The sequence below is a fragment of the Lutjanus erythropterus genome, chromosome 18 (genome assembly GCF_056507025.1).
Source record: "Lutjanus erythropterus isolate fLutEry1 chromosome 18, fLutEry1.hap2, whole genome shotgun sequence".
Classification (NCBI taxonomy): domain Eukaryota; kingdom Metazoa; phylum Chordata; class Actinopteri; order Lutjaniformes; family Lutjanidae; genus Lutjanus; species Lutjanus erythropterus.
Window position 1 is genome coordinate 26,154,804 of NC_139334.1, and position 12,891 is coordinate 26,167,694.

A 12,891-nucleotide genomic window follows, 5' to 3' on the forward strand; every position below is an offset into this window, starting at 1 on the left:
TCAATTTACCCACTGAATTGTTTATCCTCAGATTACCTTTTGCCAGTGATGCTCTGTTTAGACTTAGAGTTAGCTTTAGCTTTGGATGTCGGCCTGCAAGGTAAACACGGGTTAGACTGCACAGTTAGGAGAAGAAAATGAGGTGACAAAGTGAAATACAGAAAACAAAGGTTACATGACACACAATTACTGTAGTTACACTGTTCAAAAGGATGTGTCTTCTTCAACACAACTGTTAAATACAGGTGTCAACATGATATGTAATTCCTTGAATACTTCATATAAAATTGTACAAGACACACAGATTTGTTGAAAGTGACACATCCTTTTTAAATGCACGTAAATAAACACAAATATGACAAAGACTTAAATCACTTGGACATTCATCAGTTATTTGACACATTTTATTAGCACAGGTTCATATACACTGCATGGCCAAAAATATGTGGACACATATGTGCACTGCAGCTGACTGAGACAGACACATTTTTAACAAGATCATATTTGTTTAACCAAAACAGTGGCTATATCACTCTGTTAAAAGCGACCAGGCTCCATAGACAAAAGCAGTAATTTTACCTATCTGGTCTACTTGGTGTTTTTATTTGTTTGTGTTATTGTGTGACTTCTGTTTTTTTTAAAGGGTTAAAAAAACAATCATGGCAGCAGTGGACCAGAAAGGTAAAATGTATTTTTGTCAATGGAGTCAGGTTGTTTTGAAATCAGTGATATAGCAGCTGTTTCTGGTTAAACAAAAGTGATCTTACTCTTTAAAAAGGTCTATCTCTACAGAGATCTTAATGCTACACTATACAATGTTATTTACATAATAGTTCGTGTACAAAGTGAGGTTGATATGGATATGATTTTTTCCAGTTTGGTGTGGAAGACATTATCAGGCCTGCAACCTCATCCAACACCTTAAGGATTAACTGGGACTGGAACAAATGTGTACTGTTTGGGTGTCCATATACCTTTGACAACACAGTGTATGACATGTAAAGTATGACAATTAACATGTTTGTTAGCCAATGTGAACCTCAAGTTACCACATTGGTTTTGTTTGATGTATGGCACTGCTTTTACATTACAGAAGCAGGTGTAATAGTCAAAGCATGATGTTACATAGTAATATCATAAACCACACACAGTCTTTGTTAGTGAGTTCTTCAACTTTTTCAGTACAGGTGTTAGAACAAAAGTGTCATTTCATTTTGTGAAAAAAAAAAACCAGACAAACATCTGGTCCGGACCTAAGTCATTTAGAATCTGCAAATGATTACTTTTTGTTTTAACATCTGGAGCAAAATGCAGAGCATCAATGTGGTTTCAATACAATAACAAACCGAAATCTGTTCTCTGAGTTCAGTCCTTTAAGGCTGTAAAATATAAGATATAATATAAGATGAATATTGCATTTGCATCTAAAGCTTGATATATTTTCTCCGTTGCTGTCCAAAAACTAAAACTAAGACCCACATTGTTGCACTGGATTTCCTGACATATTTGTCAGCGTCAGCTGACACCAAAGCTTCATTATATAAAAATATTAATGTGTAAATAATCACTAAATTATTTCTTTGATAATATTTTATTTTTAATATCTCCTCAGAGCGTCAACTTCCAACATCAGGACACTTGATAAATGGTGTCACATAATAACTGTCAAAACAAAACAAACAAACACTTCCTCCCTCATTGTCTCAACGTGGCAAACTCCACCTCTCTGGCACTCTGAGCAGGCTGAAACAAATGCTGTGAATTATTTGCAGATTCTACCAGACACAGATCGTTTCTTGTCATATGGACTCAGGAGACTCAAGCCTGTGACTCTTTAGTTGAAGAACCCGGGAAGAAAAGTTACTGACCTCCACCAAAAAGCATGCCATAGTGAGGGAACTGGATTTCCAGATGTCTCATTAGATTAAAAATGACAGATCCATGGAAAAATAAAGCACTCATCACTGACATAGCACAGATTAGCAACATCTGTCCCATCAAAAAGGGCCTCCAAATGTCAAAATGCTAAAAGACCAATTACTTTATGTATGTACATGTATTGTAGAAACAATTTGATGTTCCAGATTTAGAAGTTCCCTTGGTTAGGTCAGGTTTTACAATCTGTGCTATGTCAAAAGAAATGTGAAAGGAAGACAAAACAATGAAATAAGAAGAACATTAAACCTCCTCACAAGGCAACCATGAGTTTTAGAAGAATAAAATTCAAATTCACAACCCATTCACATGCTGCACATCATAGTACTGTAATATTAGAGAGAGGGGAAGTGGTCGACTAGTGAGAAACAAAAGCTAAATGGTTATTGTCTACTCCAACAGGAAACCCACTGTCAAAAACTACAGTAAACAGAGTGCACACGGACAGTGGGTTTTCTTGGTGACAGTGTACCTTCCACCGGCTGAAACATTAACCTTTGGCCTGGAGACCTTCTCAGCCGCTCGCTTTTTCAGACGTCTGCAACAGTGAGACAGCCAAATTCCATCACATACAGGAGAGAGACTACATGCAAACACACACATGGGCCTACACAGGTTGCTGATATACACACACTGTCTCTGGGCTGCTCATATATGCATCTTTAAGGGTCAGTAGGGAATAACATTTTTGAAATTCCACAAGACTCCAGTATATCATGTTACAGACTTCAGGTCACCAATGTACAATCACAATTACAGAGCTATTTCAACTATTCAGAAACCAGCACCATGGTGGCCATTTGAGTCTCATTCAGCAGCCACAACACCTCATCACTATGTACCTGTTACTAGCTGGTGATACCACAGAAGTCCAGTGATTGACAGTGCTGTGATTTTGCAGTGACAGTGACAGACAGATTTTCTTTAGTCGAAACAGATTTGGTCGTCCTATACAAATATTCGATGATTTGTCTTCTTTTTTGCAGTCACACTAAATCCCTTTACGAGCATACATGAGTATGTTTCACCAGTTGCCTTTCTTTGTCACCTGTGATGTGAAAATATCAGGTTTTCATACAGTCAGATAAATTCAAAGTGTTTGTCCTCCTGTAGTGCAGTTATACAATCAGCAGACCTGCAGAGCTTCTCTCCCCAGGCTGCAGCCGCTGTCCAGCATCACCTGTCCTAAAAATAAGTAAGCTATGTTACACAAGTCATATGACACATGTAACGTTATGTAACTTTAAATTTTAGTTAAGGTTGACTTTTGGTTTCACGCTGGGCATAACAAAACGTCAGTATGTGACAAACTGTAAAAGAGAACGGGCTGTGTTCAGATAGGAAGAAAATCAATTTTTAGAGTAGAAGCTAAGCAGCTGAGTAATAACTATTAGCAGATACAAATATAACACTCCTGAATCTCTGACTGGATTTCTGGCATTTAAGCTGCATTGTGGGTAATGTGGGCACCAGGTTTTCACAAGAAAGAAGAACGCTTAGAACCAAAAAGATGATATCTCTGGTTCTGCTGCATGTATTTTCATCTTTTTTTACTGTCCATGTTGAGTCCAACAGTATTATAGTAGTGTTATGGTAAGTCAGTGGAGTACTCTTTTAAACCCTGACAAAAAATATCTTACCTGAAATAACAGGTGGGAACAAATTATTTCATAGTCCTGGGTTTCAGTGGGTTTAAGTGTCCTGTAATAGTTTTAAAAGCTGTTCCTCCATAACAGGTACATAAATATTTTGGCACAAAAATTGTCAAATTTCCCGACTACTGTCACACATGCAGCAATTGGCATATAGTCTCAGTATATGCCTATTTGTACTGTTAAAATTTCTAACCAAACCTTCATACTTACACACACTACTTATAGTCATAGAATAAAACCAAAAAGACTAAAAAAGGACTGAGACAACACAGAACAATTTGACTGTGTGCAGGTTGGCTCCACTCCAGTTGTTGTTGTCTGTGTATTATGTGACCAACCAACCTCCCCTCCCCGACCCCGGATCATTCCCCTGAGCCTCAGCCTTCACACACACTTGAGAGAAAACACACATTTCCCCTCGTACTACTGTGAACCATCTGCAGGGGATGAATAAAACGCCTTCAACTGGAGCGCAGCCAGGAATGTGTGCAGTCATACTGGAAGAACAAACTGGGGAAAGAAAGTGGAGGTCCTGAAGAGTCCACTAAAGTAATCACTTAGTCCTCTATGTCCACAGCGGGGACCGTTCAATCTAGAGTCCATAAAGTTTCAATTGGTAAAGAAAACAGTGTTTCAATTGGACCATTAATCTTTTGATTCTCTCCAACATGATTTGTTATTTCCCCCCCTCTGTGCATGTATTTGTAAACACACTGAAGGAATCGAATAGATTGTGAGAGGAAACATTTATCATGCTTTTAATCTGCACTGTAAACAAACTCCAGTGCTTCATAATCTAAATCATGTCTTTTGGTTACAATTAACAATTATTATTTATTTAGGGCTTTAGCTGATCAACACAGAGATAATCAACAACTTTTTTGAAAAACTGATTGATTGTTCAAGATATTAATCAAACAAAAATTCTACTCTAAGGATTTTCTTGTTCCAGCTTCTCAGTTGTAAGGATTTGCTCCTGGTCTTTCTCATTTTTATATCATTGTATACTGAATATGGCTTTGGACTGTTAGTTGGAAAAAACAAGAGATTTGAAGATTTCAAATCTACTATTTGATTTGATGAATGAATGAATGGATGGATGGATGGATGGATGGATGGATGAAAGAGAAAATACCAGCAAATCCTCATAGCTTTACATTTGTGCCTGTTTAACATATTAAACAATAAACTGATAATCAAATTTGTTGTCAGCTGTTCAACAGTTCTTCATACTTAAATATTGAGATTTGAATGCAGATGTCTCTCAGTTTTTTCTGAACTGTCACACTGTGAGAAACACAGCCCTGCAGATGTGAACACACATGGGACAAAACACACACTGTTTCATACTTTTCGATCTCTGCAGGCAGTTATAATAATCACTCTTTAGCTTCCTCGGCAAAGTAATGAACAGAGACCGAGAACACAAAATATGTGACCCGACGAGGACACACTGTTTATCCAAGAGAAAAACAAAAACATCCTCACAAGGAAGAAATAAGAAACAGAAGAGAACAATCAAAGGCTCGTGTGCTTTGTTGTCGAGCTGCAGTTTTGGCAGATAGAAGAAAAAGTCGAGACAGTGTCCCTCTCATCATGTCCACAGTAAACAGCCGTTCCTATAATGTCCACTCTTTACTGAACAAAGACTAAGATCCTGCTTGCGGTTTGGTCAAAGTGTTGCCACTTTGCTTTACAGACTAAAACCACGGGAATGTCAAACAGGCTGCAGCAAACATCCCGAACTGAGTGAAAAAGATGGTTATAGCCACTTTGCTAAGTGGTCTAATTCCCACTTTTGGCACAGAGAAAGGTGAAAATGAAAGCTCCTTCACATAGCAGTGGAAAATTGATCCAATGTCCCCAGGTGTATTTTTATCAGTTTAAAGAAATAGTAGCTTATTCATTTAACTTATTCAGTTATTCATTTCAGTTAGATGAGAATATTAACACCACTGTCATATCTACATCCATTAGCACCTGGCTATTTTAGCCTAACAAAGACAAAACTTGTAACAGGAGGAAACAGCTAAGTTGTCTCTGTCCAGAGGTACAAAATACACCCACCAGGGCTTGAAATTAACCCGCAACTGTGCCGAATTCTACTTTCAATTGTCCCAGACTTTACAACCATTGTCCCAAATTGAAGTTTTTTTTTTCCTTCTGCAATTGTTGCTCATTAAACCTTTCCTTAAGACGAGTACAATTACATACATTTTAACAGTGCAGTTATTATTTTGACACTTTTACTGCACATTCAGTGACATGCAAAAGAGCACATGTATTGACTACGACCAGCATGGTGCAGCGCAATTAGCATGTGCAACTTTTCTGGTACAGATATTATGACAAAGCATCTTTGAATAAGACGGCATATCAAAAGAAACTATTTATGACCACTGTTCGACGACATTGCTGTAATTATATGTTTTGGTACTGTCCCAGAATTGTCTCAGACACCCTGTCTTTGTGTCACGTGTGGTATTTATATTGTCTCTGTGACAATGGGACAGTTTTAATTTGGAGTGCTGATCTCTACAGCTCACTAATTAACATGTCTTGTTAGCTCAAACTGTAAAAAAAACTAAAGTGAAAAAATGTTTTTCGGAGGGTTATGGAGCCAGGCTAGTTGTTTTCACCTTGTTTTAAGTCTTTTATGCTAAGATAGGCTAAGCAGCTGCTGGCTATAGCTTCATATTTGCTGTAGTGAATGAGAATAGAATTGATCTTCTCATCTAACTCTCAGCAAGAAAGTAAATTTGTGTATTTCCCAAAATACAAAACGTCATCTTTGAGTAGCCATAAAGATGAGCTGCAGTCTGTTCACACTAAATGAGAGAATACAGATTTATCCAGACATCCAGCCAGCAGAGGGCTGCCTCTCCAAACCACTGCAAACAGTCTGATTTGATAAATACAAGCGTGCCATTCTCTGATGACAACTTGTATGATTTCAGGGTCCTGAAGTGGAAAAGTTATTTCAGCTTTAATCTCATAGACCCACACCAGAATCAGGTTTCATTGGTTGAAGCAGAGCAATTCACTCACTTGTAGAAGTTTTTGTTGACTTTCTTCTCGTGGGGGAATCCCAACATGCCGCAGATCACTCGTGTGTTTTTGATCGTCCATCCCAGGTCGCAGATTTGCGCCCAGCCATCTTTGTACTTCACCTCCACCACACCCTCCGTGACGGGCAGCCTCTTTTTGGCCATGGCGACAACGGGCCGGAGTCGCACCTCCTCTATCTTGTTCTCATCAACATGAGCCTGTTGGGAGAAAGATCTTTTTTAAGTTAAATTAATTTCAGGTTTACATTTGCTTTCAAATGCAAATGCTGCACCTTTTCATTAATAAAGAAATAATTTAATATGCATGTAAAAGGTGTCATCAGTAGGGCTGGGATGATACACTTATCTCACAATTTGATAATATAATGATACTTGGGTCCTGATATACCAGCACAGAAGCTAAGCAGTGTACTACTGTTGACAGGGTCAGTGTGATGGAAATTCCATATGTGCTGTTTATATCATCCCTGTGTTTACTTCTTACATTGATGTATTAAATCTATACTGTACTATGCTCAAGTGTGATATGTGTCTCGCCTCCTTTGGGTGCAGGACAGCTCAATGTTGGTTTGACTTCCATATTAAAGAGTCTGACCTCTGCAAGTGCATAGCTTTTCCCCCTGCAGTGAGTGTACCGCTTATGCCAACCTTGTCATCAAACTGTTGTGGATATTTCCGCAATAAAGTGAAATAAAAAAAAAGCAGTTCTTTCAGAGTTTATTAAAGCTGTTTCATATGCATTTTATTATATTCTACTATATTTTCATTACAAGACATTGATATTTGATAATAAATAAGGATAGGAGGCTTTGGATCGATGCATACAGACGTGCACATATGCACAAGTCTTTAATGAGAGTAGCAGACTAAACAGTGAATCATAGCTCTGACGGGAGAGTAATTTAGGTTTAATCCTCTCACCAACAGCTCATAAGTGGTAAATGTGACTATCTCTGATTACCAGCTTTGCAATGAGTCACTTCCGCTGTGGTTTATTTGGAAAAAAAAAACTGCTTGTGGTCAGACACTGAAGTCTGGACGCCACATCTAACTGAGCCTGAGTCGCAGCAACAGGCAGAAAGAGGGAGAGTAGCTCTGCATTTGAAGGTCCGCCTACTTACTCTTATGAAACTTTTTTTCATTAGATCCGTCTTTGTAACAGAGACACCTCATCCAATAATTCAAGCTGTTTCCAGTGGTCTGTGGAGACGCGTCCCCAGCCTAACCTTGTTCACCTCAGAGCAGTCAGTCATACAAACGGACATCAAAGAGGACAAATGGAAAACGATGACATGCTGGAAACAGCTTACATTTTTATTTATCAATCCAGAGTTACTGACCACACTGGGCCTTTTTTTTAGAAACACTCTGCTCCACATTTGCGCCACATCAAAGTACATACAAACTGAATAATTCCACTGGAGGTGGTAGGAGTGACATGCTTCCTCATCTAAGAGTGCAAAGGGTAAAGCTTGACAAGTCAGTGTCATTAACTGACTTTCTATATAATAATGATATTAAATAGACTACAGACTATATAACATTCAGGATATTTGTCAGGAGCATATATGCAGTGCAATTTAACAACTAATTTACCACTCAGTATTCATGAACCGTACAATCTGACTCAAGCACAAGTTTCATATTTCTCGGTTTACACCACAGTGCAAGTCCATGAGTCAGCGCGAATCAGTTCTTTGAAATGTTACGTAGATCATGCAGATTGTTTTTGTGGGACTTGCTGATGTTTGGAGCTTCATACATATGAGTTCAATTGTTTTCAGTGCACAAACACTGGGAAAATGATGTGTAAAAAACATTTACTAATCAAACACAGACCAGTTGGAAGAGTGAACTGAACAGTGTCAGTAAAGTCGGGGTAAAATTCAAGCACTTTCCAGGTACCTAACCCAAAAATTTCTAGACTCTTGAAGCCTTTATCATCACAGCTGAATTGTCATGCTGGGGAACATGAAAAAAAGAAATATGGAAAAAGGAAAAAGGAAAACGCCCCCTTGTCATTGTTAGTCGGTCTAACTCAGCATGTGGTCAGACACCAGGAGACAAATAGACAAATATGATGATGTAATTGTTTCATTTCAAATACTAAAAGATTTTTGCTTTACTTGAGTGATTGTGTTGCATATTAGCATTTAGCATTTTTCCAGGAGTACATTCAAATTCAAGCATATTCCACACCTTAAAAACATAACGGTTAAAATTAAAGGACTAGTGTGAAGTTTAGTGGCATGTAGTGGTGATCTTGTGGATTGCAAATGTGTGTAGGAGAACCTACGGTGGCTGCGAAACCAAAGCCCAACAATTCCTATTTTCAGGTGACTACACACAAATGAAAACATACTTTTGAATATAATATTCTATTCGTGTCATATTCTGCCGATAAAACTCCATAAATAACCTAATCGGACCTTTAAGTATTTTCCAGACTTTGTGGGAACCCTGTGCAATGTCTATTCAGGCATGCCAGACAGCTGTTTATCTCCATACAAATGGAGAAAACTTTGCAGAAATAATCTTGATGGATGTTGAAACACTTTGGCTAAGAGGAGACATAAGTTTGTTTTCTTTAGAAGAGTTAATCCCTGAGGATTTGCTCATATTACTGAACCCTAACTAAGAGTGGCTGCTGAAGGCAGAATTTAACATCTGACCCCGTGACCCTGAGGTCAAGACCCTGCTCTTCTCCACAACCACACAAACAATGCTGATGCTGCCTTCTGTTATGGAAGGTGTGTCAGGTTTACCGAGAAAATTCCCCACACACTCTATCACCTGGGAACAATACTTTGAGAAGCAGCTGCTTTTAACAGATTCAAGCACATGGTATAGAGCAGAGCTAATTAACACCATGTGTGTGGCAGCTTCAGGTGGCGTCTCACTGAGGCGTCAAATGTCTTCCATGTGGGATAAACCTTAAAGTCTATAGGCTGTAGAGCAGCAGGGCTATTAACACAAACATTTATGGTCTTATAAAAGGCTTCTAAATGAACCTAAACATCATTTTTACTGAAGCACAATTACAAAATCTCTTGTCTAATGTAATTTAGGGACTTACGTCAATAACGTTCGAGTCCACAAAGCCAGGAATCCTCTCATCTTTGCACACAACTCCGGCATCTTCGTCATGAGTGCAGTCACTGTTGCCCCAGCCGCGAGACCTGCAGAATTCAATGCTCTTCTCACCTCCGTTACACAGCACGTTGTCCAGCCAGATTTTCCCTGGACAGGCAGCAGACTGTCAGTGTGGCTCCAGCACACTCCCAGGCCTGTGGAAAGTAATCAGTCCAGGCCTGGAAGTGACACTTGCTTGCTTGTAACACTGGTGCTCTAGGAACGTATGGCAGCAAAGCTCTCCCCAGTGGTACTTATTGTAGACAAGAGGCTGAATAAGACAATCAGTTAAATGCCTAAAATGGAAATGTAGTCAAATATGTTTAATAAATATGAGAGTTTCTAATTTTACAAAGTTAAATTATTCAAATTTCAAATTTTTCACCTCAGTGTTGAGGTGACTGACTGGCTTGAAAGTTAAATGAAATGATCCCTAAGTTGTTCAAACATTGCAAAAGAAATTTTAGTCATATTTCGTAAAGATTTGTAAAGAATAATCATGATATCAATTATAACAAGAATAAGAGTTTAGGCTGAGCTAAATGCTAATGTCAGCAGGCTAACATGCTCACGACCGCAAGGTGAACATGTTGATATTAAGCATGTATAATGTTTACCATGTTCACCAGCTGAGGTCGATGGTAAGGTCATTAGTTTTTCCACCCTAGTCTCACCAAAAGGCATATGAATGACATGCCAATGTCTTCAGTCATTTTGTGTGTTACCACAACTTCTATTTTTGCTTTTTATTGTCATTTCATGCCATTTAGTCTGTAAAGATAAATGCAGAGATAGTGGGTTATTTAACCCCAAGAGAAAAACATGTCAGGTGAGTATAAAGACTAAGAAAGTCTGCACATGGAGGAGGTGGAGTGAATAAATAGGTCAAACAAACACAGGATTTTAACCAGAAGACCGCAGTTTATGCCCTGTGTAAAACTAAAAGTCAATAATGACTTTTAATTTTAACTTTGTAAGTAATATGTTTATTTTAACTCAAACCACAATCTTTTCCTAAACCTAACCAAACTGGAACCATTTCATAAGGTTAACCATGACAACAAAGGTCACCTGATAATAACAAAAAAGGTCTCCTTGTTACCACGTCCAAAACTTATAAAAACATGCCACACTAAATGGTGTTGAGATGAGATCATATTGGTTTTGCAGGTATTTTGTCAAAGCCCAAAATACTGGGCAATCAAAATTTAGGCCTGCTAGTAAACAGTTCATCATGAGGGGGACATAAATGTCTGTACCAAATTCCCTGGCAATCCATCTGATAGCTATCAAGACATTTCACCCCAAACTGAAATGTCAACCTCATTGTCTGGGAACCAAAAATGACAAGTATTTGTTTTAATCTACTTGAAAAATTATGTGACTGGCAACCTATTTCAGATTATCTGAATATCCGTTGCCCTTGATGTCTTGAACACCATATATACCCATATGTCAGAGCGCAGAGTGTATTAAACCAGAGACTGAATATCAGGACCTGGCTGAGGTCACTCTTACCTATGCCCTTGCCATATTTGGCACTGTGGGTCCATCCTGTGGCTGATGTGAAGCCCAGCTGGCGGCAGAGCACGTTGGCATTAACTATCGAGAAGTCATCATCGCAGATGGTTCCCCACTCTCCCTTGTAGAAGATCTCTATCCGCCCCTCATTGTGTTTTCGTGGGTATCCGGCCAGTCTGACTCTTAGCTTTTCGGTCTGGGGCTTGGGGGACGGGGATGGTGTGGGTGTCGGCGTGGCTGTGTTTGATGGTGTGGTCTGGGCCAAACAGCAAGTAAACCACAACCCAAACAGAAAGCTGAACGCCAACTGTTGTCTGCATCTGGGCTTCTCCATTATTTCAGCTGCATGTGAGGAAAAGGAAAAAACAATGTCAAAACAAATCTGAGGACACAAGGACTATATTAAAAAAATTAATATTGGACCAATTTTGACATGTAATTATCAGTGTAAAAGGTAAGCAAAACACCGTGAAGTCTGCTCTGTATTTATTTTTAAAAATACAGAGTGAAAAACTATAGGACCAAAGTTTAAAATGTGTTTTTCCACAGGTTTCTGGTGCACATCAGAGAAGTATCTTATGGGCATGAGAAACTTTTTCCAGAGCTGACGCAGAATGGCGACAAACCTGCCTATACTCCTGAGTACAAGAAATATACCAGAAAATATCATCAAATAACTAAATGATAGTGAGCAACTTTAATTCTTTTTGTGTACATGTATACTATGCACTACAAACAGTTTCTTATATGAGATACTTTACGCTGTGCACCAAAAACACCAGGGGAAAACAGAATGAATTAAATGTGTACAGTGCAATAAGTATCAAAGGAATTGTCCTGCATTTTGGAAAATACACTTGTTCTAAAACAAAACATAACTTTACATAAAACCACAACATGTTGTTGTCACATTAGTTTTTGTATGCAATAAACAAACAATATGTACAAATTTTTTAAAAGCTGCATTGATGAATCGAGTAGATTATTAATCAAGTACTAAATTTAGTGCCAACTCTTATGATAATTTATTAACTGGTTTGAGTTATTATTTAAGGACAAATTCTCTAATTTCAGCTTCTTAAATGTAAATATTTTTTGGTTTCTTTATTCCTCTGACAGTAAACTGAATATCTTTGGTCTGTGCATGAAACAAAAACTTTAAGGACGTCATCTTGGGCTTAGGGAAACACTGATGGACATTTTTCGCCATTTTCTGACATTTCATAGACTGATCAACTATTAATCAATTAATCAAGAAAATAATCGACCGACTAATTGACTATGAAAATAATCCTTAGTTGCAGCCCCAAAACTTTTACTAGTGAGGGTAGGGGTATTGGTAGGAGAGCTAACTGGCTGCTAGCCCCAGCTCTGTATGTGCAGAGACATGACAGTGATCTCAGTCCTCTCACCGAACACAAGGAAAGAAAGTCAAACTATTCTTTTACAAAATTCCAGACATGGATTACAGAAACTTTTCTGAACAGGTGTCCAGACTGCCAGTCCAAATCTGTTTTTGACATATTCATACTGACTGTAAAACATCTGGACAGCAAAAAAACACATGAAATGTGTTTTTT

General features: G+C 38.3%; 1 protein-coding gene across 5 annotated transcripts in view; it reads right to left on the bottom strand.

The window, feature by feature from the left end:
* Positions 1-12,891, bottom strand: part of loxl3b (lysyl oxidase-like 3b) — a 32,623-nt gene that overhangs the window by 14,576 nt on the left and 5,156 nt on the right. For 2 of the 5 annotated variants that reach the window (XM_084741855.1, XM_084741854.1), the window contains exons 2-6: positions 11,309-11,653; positions 9,735-9,898; positions 6,639-6,856; positions 2,408-2,473; positions 37-93 (exon numbers count right to left, since the gene is read on the bottom strand). In XM_084741855.1, coding sequence (XP_084597981.1) covers positions 37-93; positions 2,408-2,473; positions 6,639-6,856; positions 9,735-9,898; positions 11,309-11,645 — 842 coding nt within the window. In that variant the 5' untranslated portion in view covers positions 11,646-11,653. The remainder of the gene's footprint in view (positions 1-36; positions 94-2,407; positions 2,474-6,638; positions 6,857-9,734; positions 9,899-11,308; positions 11,654-12,891) is intronic. The other 3 variants (XM_084741859.1, XM_084741858.1, XM_084741856.1) reach the window with 2 other exon arrangements.